The sequence below is a fragment of the Primulina huaijiensis genome, chromosome 6 (assembly GCF_012295235.1).
Source record: "Primulina huaijiensis isolate GDHJ02 chromosome 6, ASM1229523v2, whole genome shotgun sequence".
NCBI classification, from domain to species: Eukaryota; Viridiplantae; Streptophyta; class Magnoliopsida; order Lamiales; family Gesneriaceae; genus Primulina; species Primulina huaijiensis.
Window position 1 is genome coordinate 10,534,848 of NC_133311.1, and position 24,750 is coordinate 10,559,597.

At 36.2% G+C, this 24,750-nt stretch overlaps 1 protein-coding gene and 1 long non-coding RNA gene across 3 annotated transcripts; one reads left to right on the forward strand and one right to left on the reverse strand.

Annotated features, from left to right (window-relative positions):
* Positions 1–557: 557 nt before the first annotated feature.
* Positions 558–2,846, forward strand: LOC140979665 (uncharacterized). Of its 2 annotated transcripts, XR_012175785.1 has the most exons (4): positions 558–656; positions 2,333–2,496; positions 2,577–2,654; positions 2,729–2,846. It is a non-coding gene; the product is annotated as an uncharacterized lncRNA (long non-coding RNA). The 2 variants fall into 2 exon arrangements; XR_012175784.1 differs by having other exon boundaries at positions 2,333–2,654.
* A 9,714-nt stretch (positions 2,847–12,560) lies between these two features.
* Positions 12,561–15,803, reverse strand: LOC140979075 (uncharacterized). Its single transcript, XM_073444428.1, has 3 exons — positions 15,055–15,803; positions 14,166–14,386; positions 12,561–12,790 (listed from the first exon to the last, which is right to left on the reverse strand). The coding sequence occupies exons 1-3, from the start codon at positions 15,801–15,803 to the stop codon at positions 12,561–12,563; spliced, it is 1,200 nt and encodes a 399-aa protein (XP_073300529.1).
* Positions 15,804–24,750: the final 8,947 nt, after the last annotated feature.

Genomic DNA, 24,750 nt, shown 5'->3' on the forward strand with positions numbered 1-24,750 from the left:
TCCAGCAACTTTCTAAACCCCATGACAGCACCTTGACACCACTAGCAGCCTCTATAAAATCAAGAACCGCTGCCCCTTGCACCAAAAATTCAGAAAAACGTGAGTGGTGAATGAGGGAATACAAGAAATATAAACGAACCGCTAATTCCTCATGTGAAATTGCTAGATCGAATGTTTTTACATGGTTTATCACACATTTAACATAAATATGGCATGAATGATACATAAAAGAGAATGCATGCGTGCCTTTTATGTATTTACGTGAGAAGATCGAAGATCGAAGATCGAACGTCGGGAGAGCGCCGGGGAATTTATCTCACAAGAACAAGCTAAGACCGAATCCCTTCAGCTGCTGGGTTTGCTTAAAACGAAAGGGGAATTCTGAAATAAGGGAGTGTCGGCTGGTGGGTTAGTTCGACGCTACTACTTGGGGCACTGCCCCAAGCCATTCATTTTTTGACACGTGGCATCAATATTATATATTTTTTTTGTAAGCAAAAATCAACCATGGTTCCGTTTTACAACATCAAGCAACCTCTCTCCTCCACAAAAGAACCTCTCACTTCTCGTTATTTTTCAAAAGAAAGCAAGCTGTCTCTCCACAAAACTCTCTCACTTCCCGTTCGTTTTTCTCAGTCGACGGATACAACCTCAAGGTGAGAGTTTTCTTTAGATGTTTTCTAAATAAATCCTTCATTGCGTAGGTTCATGTAAATGTAAATAAACCTAAGAAAGAAGCCACTGTACACATTTTTTTTTAGGCGGCAATGATTTTTCCCTCTTTTTAGATGTTTTCTGAAGACTAGTTTTGAGTGTTGAATTTGAACACTTGAAACATATCAAGGAAAAATAATCGAGCAATGCTCTCTGAATCTTTTGCTCTCTGTTTATCTTTATATTCCTTTTTAATTTCTTTAACCATTTTGATTAAAATTAAAGCTGTTCATTCTAATCCAGGAAGCTCATTATTGTTACTGATTTTTCTGGGAGAGGTGTAATTGGTACTATATCAGAGTAATTTGAATTTTTGTGCGGAGGAAATGGATACGGTTACCAACATTTAGTCGGAGGAGACTGAAAATCCTGGAATCTATATTGCATTTAATTTATCCTCAGACTGGCAAGTGAACGAACACAATCTAACAAATACATTTGTTGAAATAATTCCCATGAACTCCATGGTAGAATCTTCTGTTTGCTCCGTTGCCCCAATGGTTGATTCTTTTTGTCCGCGGAATTGGGATTTGCTTGCTCCGCTGCCCCAATGTTAAAATATGTCGTATTATACAACTTTTTAAATAGTTAAAATATATATATATTCAAAGATTTCTCCATAAGAGTAGAAAGAATTGCGGTATGACACGAGTCAAGTTGATGAAGTTCATTTGCCTTGTGTTATAGTAAATACTTAAATTCATCTTGTTTTTTTAATTGATCCAGTTGATTTCCTGCTTGAGAATGGAAGATAACAATCAACTGTCACTTGAAGAGGTGGGAGGAGACAACAATCAAGAAGCTGGAAATGTTGAGGTACCGAATGAAAACTCTTTTGTCCATGTTTTGGAGAGTAAATTGGAAGTGGGTCAGGTTGTGAACAGCGTTGAAGATGCTTATTTATTGTATTGTCAATATGCGCATGCCAAGGGATTTAGTGTGAGGAAAGGTGATCAACGATATTTTTCCCAAACCAATGAACTTCAATCAAAAGAATTTCATTGTTCATGTGAAGGTTTAAAAGATGAGAAATGTTCAAGTAAAAGGATTCCAGTTTATCAAAAGCCGGTCGTTAGAACACAATGTAAAGCCAAATTGAAGATTACAAGGGAAAAAGGGTGTGAATGGCGGGTGAGTAGATTTTTTGAAGAGCATAACCATGAGATGTTTGCACCTGATCAAACTCACTTGCTAAGATCGGCACGTAATATATCACATGCAAAGAAGTCTACTTTAGAAGCTATGGTAAATGCTGGAATATCCGTCTCTAATGCTGTCTCTTTTATGGAAAATGAAGCATGTGGGCCACAAAATATAGGTTTTATTAGAAAAGACGCATATGACCATATGAGTCGGTTGAAAAAACATACCAAAGTTGAGAATGGAGATGCCACTGCACTTATTCAATATTTTATAAACAAGGCTAATAAGGAGAATTATTTTTACTGGAATGTTCAATTGGATGATGACGATAGGGTGATGAAATTTTTCTTTAGGGAGAAAATAGAAGTTTCAAGTAAGTTTGCATATTTTCAATTAAGTGAGTAGTTATGTTGTTGTAACGTTGCGTACGATGTTTGATTTGAATTAATTGTTGCTACTTTGTTTGATTTCCTAGGTGCTAAAGGAGCAAAAAAGAAGGGACAAAGTTCACAAAAAACCACCAACACACGAGAAATGAGCAATGGAATTTCATCACAACAACACTCAAATTTGACAATATCGCAATTCCCTTCCACATTCGTACACACTCAACAATTTCTTCCGTCGCCAAATATAATGGTTATCAAATGACTTTATTTCCTTATAAGTTACTTTTTTTGATTTGCTATGTTATATATTTTTTTCTGTTTAAGATACAGGAGGGTAATGCAAACATCCATTTAGGTGATCAAATGAATTTATTTCCTTACAATTTCGGGGGTCCTCATTCATCACGAGTAAGGAATTTTGTTTGCATTTTTTTTTAACTTTTTTATAAATTGTTTCTAATTAATGTTTTAATATTGTTTAGGGACGTGGTAATTGAAGGAAGACCCTTTGTGCAAGTTCAGTAGTGTAATTGCACACGAAGACAATGTTTCTTAGTATTTTTGTAGACTTTTCATCATACATTATGGATCTTTGTTGGAAGCAAATGTTTTACCTCATGCTATTATTTAGTGCCACTAGTGCGAACTGCTTTTTGAATGATCATTGATCCAAGACAATGGTGATTGTACATCTGACCTGTTATGAGTTCTATCTAAATCTTGTTGAGTTACCTTTTAGCCTTTTAGCCTCTGCTGCACATGGTTATTTTGATTTCTGTCTCTTTTTTTTTTTTTTTTTGTATTTTTTGGGTTCTCATTTTCCCACTAATGCTGGAGAATCACCCTTTTTATATTCCTTTGAAAGAACAATCATTAAAATATTCTTAAAATGGAATAAAGGCTATAGTCTGATTAATGCCAAGCTAATTACGGGAAAAAACAACTCCAGGAGTTATCGACATCAATTGATCAATAAGTTATATAATGGTTTCTTCGCAAGTCATGAACCATCTATATCTTTTGGACATGAACCATCTATAAATTTGGAATTTTATTCCACAACTCTTCCAGGGCAGGCAACAAGGACGGCTAAAACAAGCCAAGAAAATGCAAAAAAACTACGATTACTACACCACCTCTGCCCAATATTACGGCAAACATAACATTTCGGACGATGAATATTGCCTAACGCCTCTGAACAGAAACTATACTCGCAAAGCTTCAAAGAGGATGCGCCAACGTCAAATCCAATTCACAACTCTTCCAACAAATTGCAGCTAATAATAAAATGGATCAAATCCAATGCACATTAATCGATATCAGAGGCAACAGAACAAACATTTTACTGCAAAAATAAATGGGAGATTACATTGACAAAAAAATATCTAATCATCACTATTAATTTTCAGAGATTCAATTTGTTTTTTTATCTCCTCCGTCATCTCTACTAAATTTGCAAGTGCAACTTCCAATTTAACTATCTTCTCAGCTTGAGTGACACTTGCACTTGCACTTGCACTAGAAGGTTTGTACGACGTTCTTTCAACACTCGGAGTAGAGGAAGAAGCTGCAACTTGTTTGTCCAGATACGAACCAAAAGATTTTACTGCATCATCCCTAGAAGAGAATGACCTGTGAGACACACCGCTAAATTTATTAACTTGTTTTTGTGCCTCTTCCCAAGTGTCATGCACACCAGGTTTACGCCCAATGAAAACTACTTATGTTTTCCCCTATATCAAAAAAATAAATAAAGAACTTAAAAAGTTAACATTAAATAATTAATATAATTAACAGAAAAAATTAAAATAACAAAGGCGCTCACCATAAACGAAAATAATGGTATGCCAAATGGTTTTTTTTTTACTGCAACAAAAAAATAGAGAGTCACTACATACATTTCAGATCTTATCAAAATAAATGTTGAATCCTTCATTGCGTAAATTCATGTAAATTATTTGGCTTCTTGCTTAGGTTTCACCACAAGTAACATTAAAGAAAATCATTAGCTCCAAATTTATCGGCTAGGTTCGAGCAAAACCCCCTTCAAACCACCGAGATATTCAGGAACATTTCCAGAGGAGCACAAAACCTTTAGCACCATTGGGCCCATGTATCTCTCCTCTTTCTTCAAAATACACGATTCAGTTTCAGAAAATGAAATTTTCAATGTATGAATCACCATACAACAACTCAATCCCAACAAATTTTGAGCCAAGATTTTCTTTCAGTGTTATAGATTAATTAAGAAATGTCACTTTTTAGAATATACACCGGAAAAATAATCACCAGAAAACCAAAACCAAAAAGAATCAATATGCAAGACACTCTCAATCAACATCGTTCAGACATTAAAAAACAAAACCAAAGTAGAACAGTTCGATAAACCCATGATAAAACAACAGTAAAACTAAAGAGAAAAGGTGCCCAACTTAACAAAGAAATTGTTAACTCAACAAAAGAAAACCAGATTTTCCTCAAATCAGGTCAAAACATTACAGAAAATCTCCTTTACCACAAGAAAAGGATGCCCGTACAGAAAAGCTTCGCGCACATATGTAAATGCAGAAACAGACGAGTATTCACGGGTTTCCCACCCGAATTAAACCAGACATAAGCGTTTACATACCCAAATTAAAGCAGAAACAAATCCCAAATTTCTTGAAACAAACACAAATATCTACATTATATATAAAAAAAATTGTACATTTGCAAAGAAAATCCTCACTTTGCCTAATTCCGTCGACTGGAAAAAACGAACGGGAAGTGAGTTTTTATCTTCAAAAGTTCTATTACACATGAATTCTATCATTTGAGTTTTTATCTTCAAAAGTTCTATTACACATGAATTCTATCATTGGTTTATCTTTAGGTATTAGACCTTTATAAAAATGAGAAACTATTCTCTATGTTTTAAAACTATTATGTGGGCATGTATTAAGTAATTATTTATATCTATCTCAACATCGATAAAATGTTTCTCCTTGTTTCTGGGAAAAAGTTGTAATTTTTTTTTTAAAAGAGTTTGTTCTATGGGAGAGGAAAAACTTTTTGAGAAGTTGTTGTTGAATTTCTTCCCACAATCTTGTTGAACTTGATCTCCAATTTTGTATGTAACGTCCGAAAAACCAACCTACGAAAACCACATGCATTCAAATTATTCGAATTGCTTAATTATTTTATTTAATTGATTTTAAATACTTAATTAATGTATGTTAAATGATTAAAGGTATGATTGCATGATTAAATGATTATATTGTATGATTTCATGAAATTGAAGGATTTTACCCAAATATTCGATAATAGGCTGGGGAAAGGAGAACGGGAACAACCGAGACAAGAATAATTATTTTCACTAAATATTTTCAAGGCTTTTTAATATGATTAAAAATGATTTAATTTTTATAAAAAAATGATAGAGTTCGAATTATTTTACGAGTCGAGCTCGATTTTTCCCGGAATCCGATTTTGGGCAAACGAGGGGTTCTTAAAAGATTAAAAAATTTTATTTTTGGAAACTAAATGTTATAAAAATTTATGTTTTAATTAAATGAGAGTTATCGAGCCCAATTTAACTAAATTGAGTAGGGAGGTCCAAAACCAAAGCCCATTATTCTTGCAAATTAAATCTATAAATAAGATACATAGGCCCTTGGACACCATATTGCAGCCGAAATACACACTCATACACACACTAGAATTTTGAGAATTTGGAAGAAAGAAAATCAAGGAGTCTTCATCGTCCGTTCGTTCTTATTCGCGCCCCACGCCTACGATCGTTTATTCGAGCGTTTTAAACGCAAAGTCACTTTTCCTGAACCCTTCGACGCATCATTCAAATCATAATATGCATGCTTTAATTGTTTATGCATGAAAAATATAGGTGTTTGATTATTTTTACGGTAGAACGATTATTTTCAAAAACAATGACGATTTTGTGCTTATATGAAAAACGTTATGAAACCTAAGGACACGCTGACATTAAGGGATGTTTAAGGGACGGAAAAGAGTTGTAAAAGTGATAAAACGAGGGCTGGAAATTTAAGGGAAAGCAAAGAGAGGGAACTAGGGTTTTCCTAGCGATTAACTTGGGAAAGTGGCTCGATTTTGAGCATGGTGGCTCGTGGCTTGGCCAGGGCTTGGGTTGGGGCCTGTGCTTTATGTGGGTCAGGGTTAGGAAGAGCTATGACTCTTGGGCAACAACCAAGGAAGAGTCCTGTAAGGCTAGGACACTTCCTTGGATCACGCAGGGGGCTCACTCGGCTGCAGGGACTCACGGCAGGGGCTGGGCGGCTCAGGGTTGGTCCAATATGGTCTAGGGAAGATGGTCAGGGGTCGGGTCATGGGTTGGTCCAGGGTGGTTTGCTGATGGCTTGACCACAGCGTGAAGGAGCAACAAGATGCGCGTGGCTGCTGTTTTTTGTGCAGGTCCCTCGAGGTGCTGATTCAGGGCTTGGTCTGGGTTTGGTGGGGTTTGAACGTGGTCCAAGGTCAGTGAGGGTTAGGTGTGCTCTGTGGTGGCTCGATTAGGAGAGTCTTAGTTGGCTAGGAGTCCTAGTAAAGGTAGGAAGCTCACGCGTGAACTCATGTCATGGTTTCATGGCTCGTGCGCAAGCTAGGGGCTGGTTCAAAGGATCAGGGCTGGTCAAGAGGGTACCTAGGTGGGTTGGCTAGGGACTGGCTTGAGGTGTCTCGACCGTGGCTCGACAAATTTGGGATTTGGCTCGGTGGTCTTGTTAAGGGTCAAATTACAAAAATGAATGAATTAAAATTCGAATTATGGGTCCACAGGGGTGGTTCATAGCTCACAAGGGTAGTTTAGGTAATAAAAAGTCTATTTTTAAAATATGAGAAGGAAATATTAAGTTTTGAATTTATTCGAGAATTAAACGCTTCACGAATTATTAATTAAAGAATTAAATCAAAAGCCTCGAATTTAAGTTAAATAAAATTATGAAAATTATATTTAAACTTAAATAATTATTTGGTTTAAACGCATGTCATTAAAAGTAAGAAAAAGTCAAAATCGAGAAATATTACGTCTAGGGGCAAAACGGTCGCTTTACACTTGGGTAATACGTAAAAGTTTGGCAACGTCCCGAAGGGGTCATAATGCATGTTAAATGATTTAAAATGATTATTTTGATGAAAAAAATGATATTTATGATTTATGGTAAAGCTGTGCAATTTTTACTGTTAAAATACTATTTTTCGAAAGTTATGATATTCTATGCTTTTAAAAGAAAAGGAAAAATATTTTAAGGGATGTGAATTGAATGAGACAAATGATAAATGATATGTGGGGGATCTGTTTTAAGAAGGAACGCTGAACTTACAATTTTGTGGGAATGTCGTGAGGGAAAAGACCCCAAAAGGAGCCCGACGATCGTATTTCTATGGCGGAGCCTAGTGCTCGCTCCCATGGGCCATGTGGAGTTGAAGGCTGATCAATCGACCATAGCATAAAAGCTAGTCACTTTCAAAGATCAAACTTAGTTTACGATTAAACGATTTACTATTTATTTATGCTTAAAAGCTATTTTAAATAAAAGTATGAATTTTAATGCATGTGATTGTATATGTATTATTTGATACTCATGCTTAGAACGTGTTGGGTCATTAGACTCACTAGATTAGAATGTTGCAGGATTTGATGATTTGAAGAGGCGCTGACGCTTGAGTGGATCGATTGCGGCAGTGCACTCCCGAGGGACATTTATTTTCCGCTCTAACTTGATAGATAAAAGATTTAAAAGATTATTGTTAGTGATTTTATTAGAGATATTTTTATGCTTTATTTTGATATTAGTTGATCTTTCTAAAGGTCGACGTAGGATTTTTGGTTAGTTGACGATTTAGGAATTTTTACGCACTTGAGATGCGAATTGTTAAAGTATTATGATTTATGGAAATATTAAGTTATTTTAATTAGTAATTTTCGAGTATATGATTTAAAAAAGTAGTGGGCGTTTCATTGTAGGCATGTTTCAGCTTTATCTTTCAAAGAAAATGGGAAAAGCTTTAATCGAACTTGTAACGTACCGTACTTTTGAACTATTTTAAAATTTGCGGAAAAATAAAAATTTTCATAAATACCAATAAGCTTTCAATCTGTGATCATAAACGAACAGTCCAAACCGAAAATATTTGCAAAAGAGTGAACATAACTAAAGATACTAAGGAAAAATTCTTGTTTAAACAATGTAATCAAAACGTGAAATCAGAGTATTTTGAACATTTCATAAGTACTAAAAATATGGCGGTCCTCGGGTTTAGCCTCCCGCTCAGTCCAAGCCACCTCACTGGTCCCCACCTCTCGTCTCTTCAAACTCATCCTGACCTGAATCGATCAAGTCTAGTGAGTCTAAAAATTCAACATGTATAAACAGGAAGTAACAAGTAATATGTAATAAAATCACATGAAACTTTAAAATAGAACGTACATACTTGAACTTTAACATGCATACATAAGCTTGAACATACGTACATATCATAGACGTGCCATCAACATAAAATTTTTCTTAAACATGCTTGCATACTTGTACATACATAAACTTCATCATTTTGCGTAGAGGCATGTTTCAAAGAAAGTGACCTGTACATAAATGCCCCTGATCAGACTAAACCACAGTACTCGGTTGACAGGAAAGATCCACTGCCACATACATGAGATCCCCGTTCATAATTTAACGGGTGGATTGGTCCCTGGTCATACCGCTTTCCAATCCTGATCTAAACATGTTCATAATTTAACGGGGTGGATTGGTCCCTGGTCATACTTTACCGCTTTCCAATCTCATACATAATTTGGCCACAAGATATTTAGCATACCTCCAAAAACTTAAAAGTATTTTCTTGCACTTCGAACATACTTACTTGGCGTTGAGGGATTCGTTGGATCTCGCTTGGAGCCACGGCAGCACATACTAACATGAGTTCAATCACTTATCTTTCATATCTTAGACGTAGGTACTCGTGCTCACCACCGAAGGAAATGAATAGCTTATGACATTATAAATCACTCGAGACTTGACCTCGTTTAATCATCGTACTAAACCATGACATAAAACCCCAAAGCAAACAATATAATTTTTCCCAAAATCTCGAGTACACGGACCCCGTGCCCAGGTCCGGCTACGGGTCTGTGCAGGTTCTGTAAATTCATACCCGAAAAGAAGTAAGGACACGGACCCCGTGCCTGGGTCCGTCTAAGGGTCCGTGTAGGCTTTGGAAAATGACACTTCGGAAGAAACAAAGGCACGGACCCTGGCAGGGGGTCCGTGTACCCACTGTGAATGTAAATGAAACAACCCCCTCTCGTGACGTTTAAATTTAAAAGGAAAAACATACGCGGAAGCATTAACATTTGAAAGGGAAAGAACAATATACCATGTACCTCATAAACATGTCCAAAACTAATATACATAACCATTCACAATCATATCCTTCAACACATAGCCAAAAGCCAACATAAATTTTTCCCCATCATTCATTTAGCAAAATACATGATATTTTAAAACTTCACATGTTCACTAAACCCAAAACAAAAGTGACATGTCCAAATAAAATCTTTCCCATTGCCTTTTATATGACTTCTCCGGCCTCAGACAATCCGCTTCAATCCTTATTATCACCTGCTTCACATGATATTAACTGGAATGAGATAAAACTCAGTAAGCAGAAAGCTGTACATAACAAATACATATACATANGACATGCATGAATTACTATCATTCCTTGGCTTTAATCATAGGAAATCTCATTGAGGCATTTAAACAAACACTTGGTAGGCACAATGGTGTATTAGCTCCTTGATCAATGAATTCAATGGAAATGCTTGAACAATGAACATATAACAATATATAGATCAACTATATACCAATGAAAGGAGCTAATTAGCAATAACATGGCTTGATACACATAAAATCATGTGAGCACTTGAAAGGAAGCTTCTACTTACAACCCAACAAGTAAATGTTGGCTAAAGTGATCTTGAATGAATCCTACAACAATAAACATAATAATAACCATAAATCATCACCATAAATCCAAGAATTGAAGAATTCAACTTAACCCTTCATCACTTCAAACCCTTCCAATTCCAAGAATATAAAAGTTCTTACCTTGAATCTTGGAGAATTAGGTAGAAACCACTAAGAAATCAACTAAAATCCTAGCACTTGGAGTAGAGAAATGAAGGAAAGAAAACTTTGAGAGAAAAGGGTTGGGAACGATCAAAGGAAATGAGAGAAATGAGAAGTGTGAGGAAGTATCTAGAAATGGGTATAAAAGACTTCCAATCCATAAAAAACGTGTTTTATTTTTTTTTATACAGGCTGCCGGGCGCAGATGCGCGGCCCCTTCTGCCCAAACATTAAACTTCAGCTCCCGGCGCATATGCGCGAGTTCTAGCGCATATGCGCGAGTTCTAGCGCATATGTACGCCACATTCTGCCCAAAAACTCATTTTTGGCTTCCGAATGTGCGAAAGTGGTCAAAATGAAAATTGTAGACCTATGTGTTTTCTTGCATCTCTAATTAGCCTCATGTCATTTGAAGGTCTGAGTAAAAAATTATGCTCATTCTCCCAATATGTGTCAGTGCAAGAACAACGAAACAAAGGACACACTTCGGGCCGCTTTTGGCTCATCTTTCCTAATGATTTGAACAAAACTCGAAACATAAAAATTATAGCCTTATATATTATCTTTCTAATGAAAGTAGCCTCACATCAATTGGATCAATATACAAAACATTATACTAAAAACCACAACTACTGCCAAATTTTTCATACCATTTCTGCACTTCCATTTCCTATTTGACTCAAAATCAACTTTCTATTCTATCCATTCATTTCCATAATCATCACCAACTATGAACATAATACCAAAACAATACCATAAACAATAACCATATATTAACCATTCCAATAAACATAACCATTACACATAATCTCAACCATCAAACTATATGAAATATCCATTACCATATAAACCATAAATATACAATAACCATATTTCCTAAACACCCAAGCAAAAATAATATCATAAACAATAAAATGCTAAAAAGTTGAGATATTACAATCTCCCCTCCTTATAAAAATTTCGTCCCCGAAATTTGCTTACCGTCAAATAAATTCGGATAACGATGTTTCATCTCCTCTTCCGGTTCCCATGTGGCCTCTTCAATAACATGATTCCTCCAAATAACTTTGACAAGGCCAAATTCTTTGTTCCTCAACACTTTAACTTTGCGATCAAGAATTTGAACTGGCATTTCCTCGTAGCTTAGGTTAGGCAAAAGATCCAATGATTCGTACCAAAGAACATGAGATGGATTAGAAAGGTACTTATGTAGCATTGAAACATGAAATACGTTATGAACTCGATCCAAGTCCTGTGGCAATGCAAGACGATAGGCTCGGTCTCCAATCTTATCAAGAATCCCGAACGGTCCAATGTATCGAGGACTTAACTTACCTTTCTTTCCAAATCGCATAACTCCCTTAAGAGGAGCTATTTTGATAAATACATAATCACCAACCTCGAATGCCAAAGGCCGCCGACAAACATCAGCATAACTCTTCTGTCTCGACTGAGTTGTCTTCATTCTTTCTTGGATCAAGGCCACAACATCTGCTGTCTGTTGAACCAACTCCGGGCCCAACATCTTTCTTTCACCTACCTCTTCCCAATACAAAGGAGAGCGGCACTTTCTTCCGTATAAAGCTTCATAAGGTGCCATGCCGATTGAAGACTGGAAACTGTTATTATATGTGAACTCTACCAAAGGCAACTTAGAATCCCAACTTCCTGGGAAATCAATCGTACAAGCCCTTAGCATATCTTCAAGAATTTGGATAACCCTTTCTGATTGACCGTCACTTTGAGGATGATACGTGGTGCTAAAAGCCAATTTCGTTCCCAAAGCTCGATGCAAACTCTTCCAAAACTCGGATGTAAACCTTGGATCACGATATGAAACTATCGTCACCGGTATCCCATGAAGTCTCACAATCTCTTGAATATACGCCTCAACATATTGATTCATAGAATAAGTCGTCTTGACAGAAAGAAAATGTGATGACTTGGTCAATCGATCCACGATCACCCAAATAGAATTCAAGCCTTTCTGAGTCCTTGGCAACCCAACAACAAAATCCATAGTTATATGCTCCCACTTCCATTGCGGTATAGGCAAGGATTGCAACAATCCCGCCGGTCTCTGGTGCTCAATCTTAACCTGCTGACAGGTTAGACATTCAGATACAAATAACATGATATCTTTCTTCATACCTGACCACCAGTACAGACGTCAAAGATCTTGGTACATCTTGGTACTACCGTGATGTACAGAATATGGCGTTGTATGAGCTTCAAGAAGTACCTCTTTTCGATTGTCATCACCCATAGGAACACATATCCTGCCTCGAAAGGTCAGTAACCCATTACGATTCGACCCAAATTTAGAAACTCCTGTCAGATCACTTTTCCTCTTCAACTCTAATAACTGAGCATTCAGCTGTTGTCCCTTCCAAATTCGATCTAATAAAGTTGAGTGAAGAACTAGAGCAGACAATCGAGCAACTGTACCTGAAGATACCAAATTGATCTCATTTCTTTGCAAATCAAGCAGCAAAGGTTTAGAAACCATGGAACCCAATAAAGAACTCGATTTGCGACTCAAAGCATCCGCAACCACATTAGCTTTTCCAGGATGATAGCTAGTGGTGCAATCGTAGTCTTTCACCAGTTCTAAGCATCTCCGCTGCCGCATATTCAAATCTTTCTGCGAAAACAAATAACTCAAACTTTTGTGATCTGTAAATATTTCACATTTTTCACCATATAAATAATGCCGCCAAATCTTTAAAGCAAACACCACAGCCACCAACTCCAAGTCATGAGTGGGATAGTTCTTCTCGTATTCCTTCAACTGACGAGAAGCATATGCTATCACTTTCCCACGCTGCACCAACACGGCACCTAACCACTGCTTTGAAGCATCTGTATATACAACAAAATCTTCAGTACCACAAGGAAGTACTAAAACAGGAGCAGAAGTCAACTTATCTTTCAATGTTTGGAATGCTCTTCGGCACTCGATGGTCCATTCGAACTTGGTAGCCTTCCGTGTCAAACTCGTCAGTGGCAATGCTATCTTCGAAAAGTTCGCTATGAACCGTCTGTAATACCCTGCTAAATCAAGAAAACTCCTTACCTCTGAAACTGTCTTTGGAATGGACCATTGCTTGATGGACTCAATCTTGGATGGATCAACAGATATTCCTTCTTTCGAAATAATATGGCCCAAAAATGCCACCTGCTCTAACCAGAACTCACATTTCTTTAACTTGGGCATACAATTCCTTATCCCTCAACAGCTGCAACACAATCCTCAAATGCTCACGATGGAGTTCTCGTGTCTTTGAGTAGATCAAGATGTCATCAACAAAAACAATGACAAAAGTATCCAAATACGGCTTAAAGACACGATTCATAAAATCCATAAAAACTGAAGGAGCATTGGTTAGCCCAAACGACATCACCAAAAACTCATAATGGCCATACCTCGTTCTAAACGCAGTCTTTGGTATGTCCTCATTTTTCACCTTCAGTTGATGGTAACCGGACCGAAGGTCGATCTTCGAAAATGTTGCTGCTCCTTGCAATTGATCAAAGAGATCATCAATGCGTGGCAAAGGATATTTATTCTTCACTGCTACCTTGTTGAGTTCTCGGTAGTCAATTCATAATCGCAATGATCCATCCTTCTTCTTTACAAACAAAACTGGAGCTCCCCACGGTGAGAAACTAGGTCTGATAAAACCTTTATCTAATAGCTCCTGCAATTGAGTCTTCAATTCTTTCATTTCAGTAGGAGTCATTCTGTATGGAGCCTTGGAAATTTGAGCTGTACCTGGAATTAAGTCAATAACAAACTCCACCTCTCGATCAGGTGGTAAACCAGACACGTCATCAGCAAAAACATCAGGATAATCCTGAACCACATCAATGTCCTGAAATTGCAAATTAATTTCCTTTCGCACATCAACCACTGAAGCTAGATAACCCATACAACCTTTGTGCAACAACTTATAGCTTGAAGGCAAGAAATAATAGGAATATCCACCGACGAGACTAGACCAACAAAAACATCACTATCATGGTTATCGGCTAAAAATTTCACCGTCTTACCCACACAATCAATCACCGCACGATACGCAGATAACCAATCCATACCCAATATAACATCGAATGCAACCATCGGAATAACAAAAAGAGCAGCAAACAACAATCTCGTACCCATCTGTACGGGACATGCCTTAAGAATACTAGTAGGACAAATATCATCACCAGAAGGAAACATAATAGTGAAGTGCAATGGCATAACAGTAGGTTCCACAGATATAGAATGCATAAACACTTCAGACATAAAAGAATGGGTTGCACCAGTGTCAATCAATATAATTGCTTCTTTGCCATAGATTAAAATATTACCTGATATCACAGAAGAATCAGGATTAACACTTTCCTTCGTCATAGCAAAAATTCTGCCCTGGAATTTTCCTTTGCCTTAGGAGAGAGGACATTTCAGTGCCGTGTGCCCCATCTCCTCGCATCTAAAACATCATCCACTACCCACCAAACACTCACCCTTGTGTGGCTTTCCACACTTAGGACATATCGGTCGTTCAGTATCAGAAGAAGGCACAGGAGGTTTAGATCGCTGCTCCATCTTACCCTTACCTTTGTGGCCACCACGAACATTTGCATTTGCACCTTGTCCTCTAGCCTGGAAAGCTTACCTTCTTAATTGTCTCTCTTTCTCAATTTCTTGCTCATCATGTTCCGCAAGCAAAGCTCGCTCCACGATATCTTGATACGTGACTACCTTGGACATATGCACATCCCTTCGAATTTCTGGCTTCAACCCACGAAGGAAGTGTTCTCCTTTATCTTTATCATTCTCAGCAATAAAAGGAACAAAAACACATCCTTCCTCAAAATTCAACGTATATTCAGTAACAGACAAAGCATCATGCTTCAATTCCAGACATTCCTTCACCTTCTTGGCTTTTACTTCACGTGAAAAGTATTTGGCGTAAAAAAACTCTTTGAACTCATCCCATTTTAACTCGCGAACATTGACAGTCACTTTCGTAGCTTCCCACCAGATGCGAGCAGCTTTGACTAACATAAACACAGCACAACTAACCTTGTCTTGATCAATGAACTTCAAGTAATCAAATATAGCCTCCAATGATTTGACCCATTCAAGAGCTACGAGTGGATCGGCACCACCTATAAACTCTGGAGGGTTCATACGTCTGAAACGATCATATGCACCATCTTCAGAACTTTCTGTTGTGCCTTGAACTCTTCCACCACCATGACCCTGAGTCGAGGTATGCATGCTCAGTAACTGATGGATTTGCTCACCATGAACCTTCGCTTGTTCTTTAAATAGCCTACTAAATTCATCTACAACTTTTACCGTCTTATCAATGGGAGGGGTCCTATCGTCCCCTTCAATAGTCTTTCGCTTGGGAGGCATGTCCTACACATAAGCTCACATTAACATAGATAAGAAGAAAGAGTACATCAATGACAATGAAATAGAATCAATTCTCAAAGATAAAATCAATAGATGCAGGATCGAAAACATACCGGATTGTCCTAGGTAGAAGAAGTCATATAAGGTCCAAAGAACTTTCGCTCTGATACCAATTGAAACAACCGCCTCTCGTGACGTTTAAATTTAAAAGGAAAAACATACGCGGAAGCATTAACATTTGAAAGGGAAAGAACAACATACCATGTACCTCATAAACATGTCCAAAACTAATATACATAACCATTCACAATCATATCCTTCAACACATAGCCAAAAGCCAACATAAATTTTTCCCCATCATTCATTTAGCAAAATACATGATATTTTAAAACTTCACATGTTCACTAAACCCAAAACAAAAGTGACATTTCCAAATAAAATCTTTCCCATTGCCTTTTATATGACTTCTTCGGCCTCAGACAATCCGCTTCAATCCTTATTATCACCTACTTCACATGATATTAACTGGAATGAGATAAAACTCAGTAAGCAGAAAGCTGTACATAACAAATACATATACATAGGATTTGCTTGAAACATGGCTATAGCAATGGCAATGAACAATGAATCAGTGGCAATGGCCAATAAATCAATAGCAATAAACAATTAATAATACCATCTTCAATGAACAATAGATAACAAAGCAATATAGATGGTATTTCATGGCATGAATTAAAGGAAAGGAAATGATAGTTCTGTGACCTGTGACCTGTGGATAGTATCTCTTTGATATATAAATATATCAAAACTGTGAGAGATACTCATAATCATGAAATTGGCCAATGACATGCATGAATTACTATCTTTCCTTGGCTTTAATCATAGGAAATCTCATTGAGGCATTTAAACAAACACTTGGTAGGCACAATGGTGTATTAGCTCCTTGATCAATGAATTCAAAGGAAATGCTTGAACAATGAACATATAACAATATATAGATCAACTATATACCAATGAAAGGAGCTAATTAGCAATAACATGGCTTGATACATATAAAATAATGTGAGCACTTGAAAGGAAGCTTCTACTTACAACCCAACAAGTAAATGATGGCTAAAGTGATCTTGAATGAATCCCACAACAATAAACATAATAATAACCATAAATCATCACCATAAATCCAAGAATTCAAGAATTCAACTTAACCTTTCATCACTTCAAACCCTTCCAATTCCAAGAATATAAAAGTTCTTACCTTGAATCTTGGAGAATTAGGTAGAAACCACTAAGAAATCAACTAAAATCCTAGCACTTGGAGTAGAGAAATGAAGGAAAGAAAACTTTGAGAGAAAAGGGTAGGGAACGATCAAAGGAAAGGAGAGAAATGAGAAGTGTGAGGAAGTATCTAGAAATGGGTATAAAAGACGTCAAATCCATAAAAAACGTGTTTTATTTTTTTTATACAGGCTGCCGGGCGCATATGCGGGCGCATATGCGCGGCCCCTTCTGCCCAAACATTAAACCTCAGCACCCGGCGCATATGCGCGCTACATTCTGCCCAAAAACTCATTTTTGGCTTCTGAATTTGCGAAAGTGGTCAACATGAAAGTTGTAGATCTATGTGTTTTCTTGCATCTTCAATTAGCCTCATGTCATTTGAAGGTTTGAGTAAAAAATTATGCTCATTCTCCCAGCATGTGTCAGTGCAAGAACAACGAAAAAAAACGACACACTTCGGGTCACTTTTGGCTCGTCTTTCCTAACGATTTGAACAAAACTCGAAACATAAAAGTTATAGCCTTATATATTATCTTTCTAATGGAAGTGACCTCACATCAATTGAATCAATATACAAAACATTATGCTAAAAACCACAACTACTGCCAAATTTTTCATACCATTTCTGCACTTCCATTTCCTATTTGGCTCAAAATCAACTTTCTATTCTATCCATTCATTTCCATAATCATCACCAACTATGAACATAATACCAAAACAATACCATAAAAAATGACCATATATTAACCATTCCAATAAACATAACCATTACACATAATCTCAACCATCAAACTATATGAAATATCCATTACCATAATAAACCATAAATATCCAATAACCATATTTCCTAAACACCCAACCAAAAATAATATCATAAACAATAAAATGCTAAAAGGTTGAGATATTACCGTAAACCAACGGAAATTCTGTGCTTGTGACTTAATCTCCCTAACTCGATCATCCCGACCATGAATCGACAATTCGAGACCCATCCTAGGATACTATAGCACTGACTCCAGCCTATACAATTGTCCCAAAACAACCACGCATCACAAGTAACACAATAAACCCGTGAACACGACTTTTGACCACAAAACGATTTTTATGACTACTAACTCTCCCAAGTGCCTAAAGACCCGAAACGAAATGTCAATAATCATCCCAACATCATTAACGACATACCTAAACGCAGTAACGATCATCCGTCGATCCCCAACGAAGCCCGCAACAATAAAACTTCAAGAACACATCAATAGCATATATTTCAGAAAAACACGGTTTGAGCAGTCCCACAAAAACGGTCATAACTCACTCAATTTTTGTCTAAATATTTCAAATTTTATATCAAATCGAAGGTATCAAAAATTTCTACATTTCATATGTTGTGTTGAAAGTTTTCTCAAAATCTCGACCAAAAAACCGCAGTAATTCAAAATATAGTAAAAAACGAAATTTTGAGATCTAAAAACGTTGCATAGATTGATCAAACAATTTTCGGCTCAAACCATTTACATCCCACGTGAATTTTCTCGCATACAAATATCACAACACATAATATGACTAGATCGACGCAGGAAAAACAGTATATACATGCCTTTTGATGTTTAAATTCACGATACGACGATACCGAAGCGGAAACGGTGTGAGGCTTGATCCCGAATTAGTGGCTCGTTTTCTCTTGAAGAAAACTCACGAAAATTGCTGGAAAAGATGAAGAGTAGGGACGACTCCTCTCTCTACTAAGAACCCTAGTTTTCTCTTTTAAAAACTATGAAAGTGAACAATGAAGTGGGTGTGTGTGTCTTAGCCGATAACATGTGTATGTTTTAGTGGGTGTGTGCATGAGTTAGTGTGATTATGGAGGTAATTAGTGAGTTAATTGGCTAATTAAAATTATTAATTACAGATAAACCCACTACATAAAATACTAATACCTTACTAAAATACTAGCATCAATAAATTTAAAATAAAGCACACAAGAGATTAACTTTAAAAGTTTTAAAATTCCAAAACTACTAAATAAATAATTTAGGCTTTAAATTGTTAAACTTAATAAATTATTTAAAATACCCCAATCTTAACTTAAAAAAATAAAATACCACATTTAAAATTTCCAAAATCGTCGCCGGTCTCTTTTCCTCGATTCCGCATCCAATAATCGCCTGAAACATGAAACTCAAGAAAACTTTTAACGTGCATCACATAAACATAAATAATTTAAAATAATGCAATTTCATAAAACATGCATCACAAAAATCATTTTAAACTTAAATAAATGATTTAGCAATTAAATAAATGCATGAGATTTACGTGTATTGATTTTTGGGCTCTACAGAACTATATTCATGCTATAATTTTGATCATTATAAGTGTTACAAACTTCCTAAAATTTTCTTAGATATAAATATGAATTTTCAGAATCTAAGCCATGAAAATTTGGTAAATTTTGAATAATTTGAGATTTAAAATTGAAATTAGACACATCGGGTGCAAATACTAAACAAGATGGTGCACTAGTTCTAATTGGATTCATAAGGTGCCTAAGTGTTCTGTCTTGATCATTTCCTTGATTATTATTATTATTATTATTATCTTGATTATTAGAATCATCATCCATGTTTAAAATATTTTCAGATATTCAAATAAGTCTACCACTTTGTTTACGAATCCAAATACTCATACAAGTAAAAAAAACATAATATTTATATTAAAACATAAATAACACATTTAAACTTAATTTTTACCCAAGTGTAGGTTGTCTGCAAGTAATATATTTAGTAAGTAAGAGATCGTACCATGGAGAGGATATTTTTAAGTTTAAACTTAATTATCTTACACTTTTTTTTTTTACAAATATGTTTACAATTTTAATTTCAAAAAAATAATGAAAACGACAAATACACAAATTATGAGATTGTCAAGGTTAAAGGATTATTCTTGAGTTCCATAAGATTATTTAATAAAAATTAAAAGCATGAAAGGAAACCAATATAATGTTCCCAAAAAATAAAATAAGTACGTGTAAATAATATGGTTTCCACTATTAGTTATCAGATTAACCAAAAATTATTATAGGGTACCAAAATTATATATAACGAAAAATTGCGTATAAGTAAAGGTTAATTTAAATCATCATATTTCATTTAAAACAACCGACAGAGGCACGCTATCGTTTAAATGAAATATATGATTTAATAATGTTAATGTTAGTGTAATATGGTAAATGTTAATTGAAATAAGGTAAATTTTAGTTGCAATTAATAAAGTAAATGTTCGATTGTTAGATGTTAGTATAAAATCACAATATTGTATTTTGAACAACCGGCAGAACCACGCTATCGTCTAAATAAAATATATGTTTTAATTATATAATAATAATAATAATAATTGTTAAGAAATTATTATTATCCTAAAGTTTTGGCGATTGACAAAATCAAAACAGAACTTAATTGTTTCATGAAACAGCTGCAATCTTCTATGTATAACAGGAACCAGTTCAATCATCTAGATCTCAACCGCTTGGTCTTCGACCGCTTGAAGAAGTTTCAACCATTAGAAGACTTTCGACCGGTTGATCAAATTCTTCAAACCGCTTCATTAAAGAGCTATTTATTGCTCACTTAATGAAATACATTCTCTGACCGGCTCAGGACATTCATGGTTTTGCACCGCTACAAGTAAACCATGTCTTGCACGAGTCTCGATATTGATTTGCATTAATGTCACTATCCCAGGATAGAAATATTGCTTATACATCATACAAGTTTTTATGTTAATAACAGTTGCCGTAAAAGGATGCTCAGCAGCAACTATTCAAGGAACATGATTCAAAGCTGTGCAAACAAATAGAACATTAAATTCTTTGTTGAAGAACATTTAATGAAATTACAGCTGATAGTGACACATCATTCCAACGCTACATGTTTACGTTATGTGTCTTTTCTGACCATTGGGATGATAGCTTATAAAAGAAGAGCTGAAGAATGTAAATACCAGTTTTGATCAACTTTAAGCTTTCCAACCACGTGATTGACATACTAGTGAAGCTTGCATACTCTAAGATCTGAGTGCTCTTAAAGTTCATATACTTCATCGCTCATCAAGCACGCACTTAGCAGAAAGATATCTGATCATTTAAGGATCAATTTCATGCTACTCAAAACATACAGTGTTTTTTTTTTATTAGTAACCTTTTGGTTATTTGATTGATTGTGTTGTCTAGTGAACCGAGGGTTCTTAAAATTTAGAAGTGTAAAGTGATCACTAAAAGTTCCAAAACAGGCAGTGTGATAAGTCCTAATTGGACTTGGCTGTTACAAAAATTTGTAAAGCCAAAGTCTTTAAGTGGAATTCTTCCTAAAGAGGAAGAAGGGGTGACATAGGATTTTTTTATCTCCGAACATCCATAAAAATCCTGCGTCTTTACTTTTCGTGTGCACCTACTTTTCGAACCGTTTCTTGTTAACAAGCCACACAACCAGTTGAAGCTATTATTAGAAATTGTTAACCGTTTTCCGCACTTATCGAGTTGTTCATATTTCTAACCGTTCAAGAAAAACTTTCAACCGCCTAAAAACGTTTGAAAACCGATTGAAAAAGAAAATATTTTTAAAGAGTTTATTCACCCCCCTCTAAACTCTTTCTCTATCCTGACAAGTGGTATCAGAGAGGAGTTTTCTTGAACAATGATATCTACAATCGATATGACATCTTTTAACAAGATTCCTATGTTCTTTAAAGAAGATTATGATGACTGGAAAATATGTATGCAGGTACATTAGCCGCCCAAGACGATGACATGTGGTATGTCATCACTGATGGGCCTATGAAAATCTTGAATGTCAATCCAGCTGTAGCTATAACTGAAGGTGCTCCCCAAATAGTAGAAAAGAATCGATCCGAATTGACAGCTGAGAATAAGAAGAAGGCGAATCTTGACAACGTCGTCAAAGATATCCTTTATAAGACTCTGGATAAGAATATTTTTGTCAAGATTAAAACTTGCTCCACAGCAAAGGAGATATCGGAAAAACTCACACAGCTGTGTGAAGGCAATGACCAGAAAAAAGAAAATAAATTGATAGTTGCAATCCAGAAGTTTGACAACGCCAAAATGAAGCCATGAGAAACTCTCTCCAAATTTGATGAACGGTTTAGTGGTATTATTATTGAACTTATTTATCTAGGTAAAGAATATTATAACCGTGAAATTTCCTTGAAGGTAATGAGAGCTCTTCCCGAAGAATGGGACGTGAAGACAGTACCGATGTGGGAATCAAAAGATCTGAACAAACTAGAGCTTCACGATCTCTTTGCCAATCTTAAGGCGTACGAGTTCGAGCTCGGAATTCGAACTGAAGAAGAACCATCCACTTCTCAACAAACCAAGGCCATGGCAGTTACCACAGTGACTCTTCCGATCGAAGATTCCACAAGTAAAAAATCAGCTGAGCAACTGAGCAATGAAGCTATGTCCCTATTTGTCAAGAAGTTTGATAAATTTATGCGTAAAAATCAATCTTAATTTGCTAAACCATATTACAAGAAAGATCATACAGATGATGGTCAAGCTTGTTTTAAGCAGAGTGTAACAGGCCCAAGAAGGATGAGAAGAGACCGGTTGATGGGAGACGGTCCAAAGATGTTAAAAAGTTCACCAAAATGAAAGAATGAGTTTTAATTGCAGAAGAAGGAAAAACCAAATGGGCCGATTCAGATTCAGAAAGATCCATCTCGGAGGAATCTTCGAGTGAAAACGATGATGAGGCAATAAAATGTCTCATGGCTGATGAAACATCAGAATCCACCGAAGAAATGGAATTTGACTTTGACTCTCTGGAATTTACACGGGAAGACCTCGTCAGAGCACTGCATGACATGGTAGATGAGTTTAAGAGACTATCACAGCAATTCGATGAGGCTAAGGCAGAAAAACAAGACTTGAAAAACAAGTCAACCCTCTCCAACTGCTCGCAGCAAAAGGAGGTTGACGGTTTGAAAGTAAAATTAAATCTGCTAGCGGCTGAGAATGATGAGTTGAGAAGATTATTCCATGTCACTTTTTTTAAAAAATAAACGGTTGATGTACAAAGTCAACTCATGGAATAAGTCCTCCACCTGTCTTGAAAGGATGCATGAGATGAAGAAACCGGCCCGAGACAGAACTGGGCTAGGTTACAACATTAATGAATGCAGCACCTCTGAATGAAAAACTCAACCGCTACTAGAGAAAGACAGTTTAAAATCAATTAAATTTGTCAGATCTAGTACGGTACATGAACAAAACAAGCTTGAATTCCAAATCAAACAGAATGTAAATCTTGAGAACTATGGAAGGCGACGTGGTATAGGATATGTCAAATTTGAAAGAGAAATGTCCAACCTATCATGGCACAGGCCAAATCCAACCGCTCACAACGATTCATATTGGCCTCGCAGAAAGCCAAGTTCAATAAGATATCACTCGAAAATAAGACCTAACCGACACTACAGCGGCCGACCAGTTCAAAATATGTACAGATTGAGTGATAACGACAGACGACCAAGACAACATGCTGTAAAAGAAACACCATTGCACACACCACCAGATTATGCATATAATGCATACATCTTGGGACACGCAACGGAAAATCTATCAGGATAATCCAGGTATGGGTCCCTAAGAGTCTAATCAGTTCAGGACCCAAAATAGAAAAGGGTACCAAGTTCTCATTTCAACGATTTCAGGTGAAGAAGAAGAACTTGGAAGAATCCATCTGGTTTTTTGACAGAGGTTGTCAAGATATATCAAAGGAAATAAAAATCTCCTATCAGAAGTCGTAGACTACAAAAAATCCAGAATCACCTTTGGTGATAACTTTAAAGGTAAAGCTGTGGGTAAAGGTAAGATCACCCATGACAAGATTATCATTAAAGATGTGCTTTTAGTTGAAAATTTGTGCTATAACTTGATTATCATAAGCCAATTATGTGACAACGATTACACCGTTGAGTTTCACAAGCACACGTACACTGTTAAATCTGTTGCAGACAATATTATATTGACTGGTCTTAGAGAGCATAACACATATAAGGTGACATGGAATGATGATAGTTTAAATGCTCATACTTGCTTCATCGCCTTAAATGGAAACAAAAATTGGCTTTGGCACAAAATACACAATCACCTTAATTTCAAATCCATTGCCAGTATCAGCGAGCTTAAATTGGTATCTGGTTTACCTAACATTGATTTCGCAAAAGATAAAATCTGCAATGCTTGTCAACTAGGTAAACAGGTTCGCTGAACACTAAAAAACAAAGGAAGAAATTCATCAGCTCATTGCCTGGAACTACTCCACATGGACCTATTTGGACCCATACCAGTAATGAGCTTAGGAGGAAGGAAATAAACCTTAGTTGTAATTGATGACTTTTCCCGGTTCACATAGGTAATATTCTTGAGTTCCAAAGATCGAACTGCCACCCAGCTCATCAAGCTCCTTAAGAGACTTCAAAATGAAAAGACTGTAGTGATGGACAGGATCAGGAGTGATAGAGGAACTGAATTTCTAAACCAACTCCTATCATCTTATCTTGAAGATCATGGCATCAAGCATGAGCTCTCAGCCACCAGATCACCACAACAGAATGGAGTTGCTGAAAGAAGAATCTGCACTCTCAATGAAGC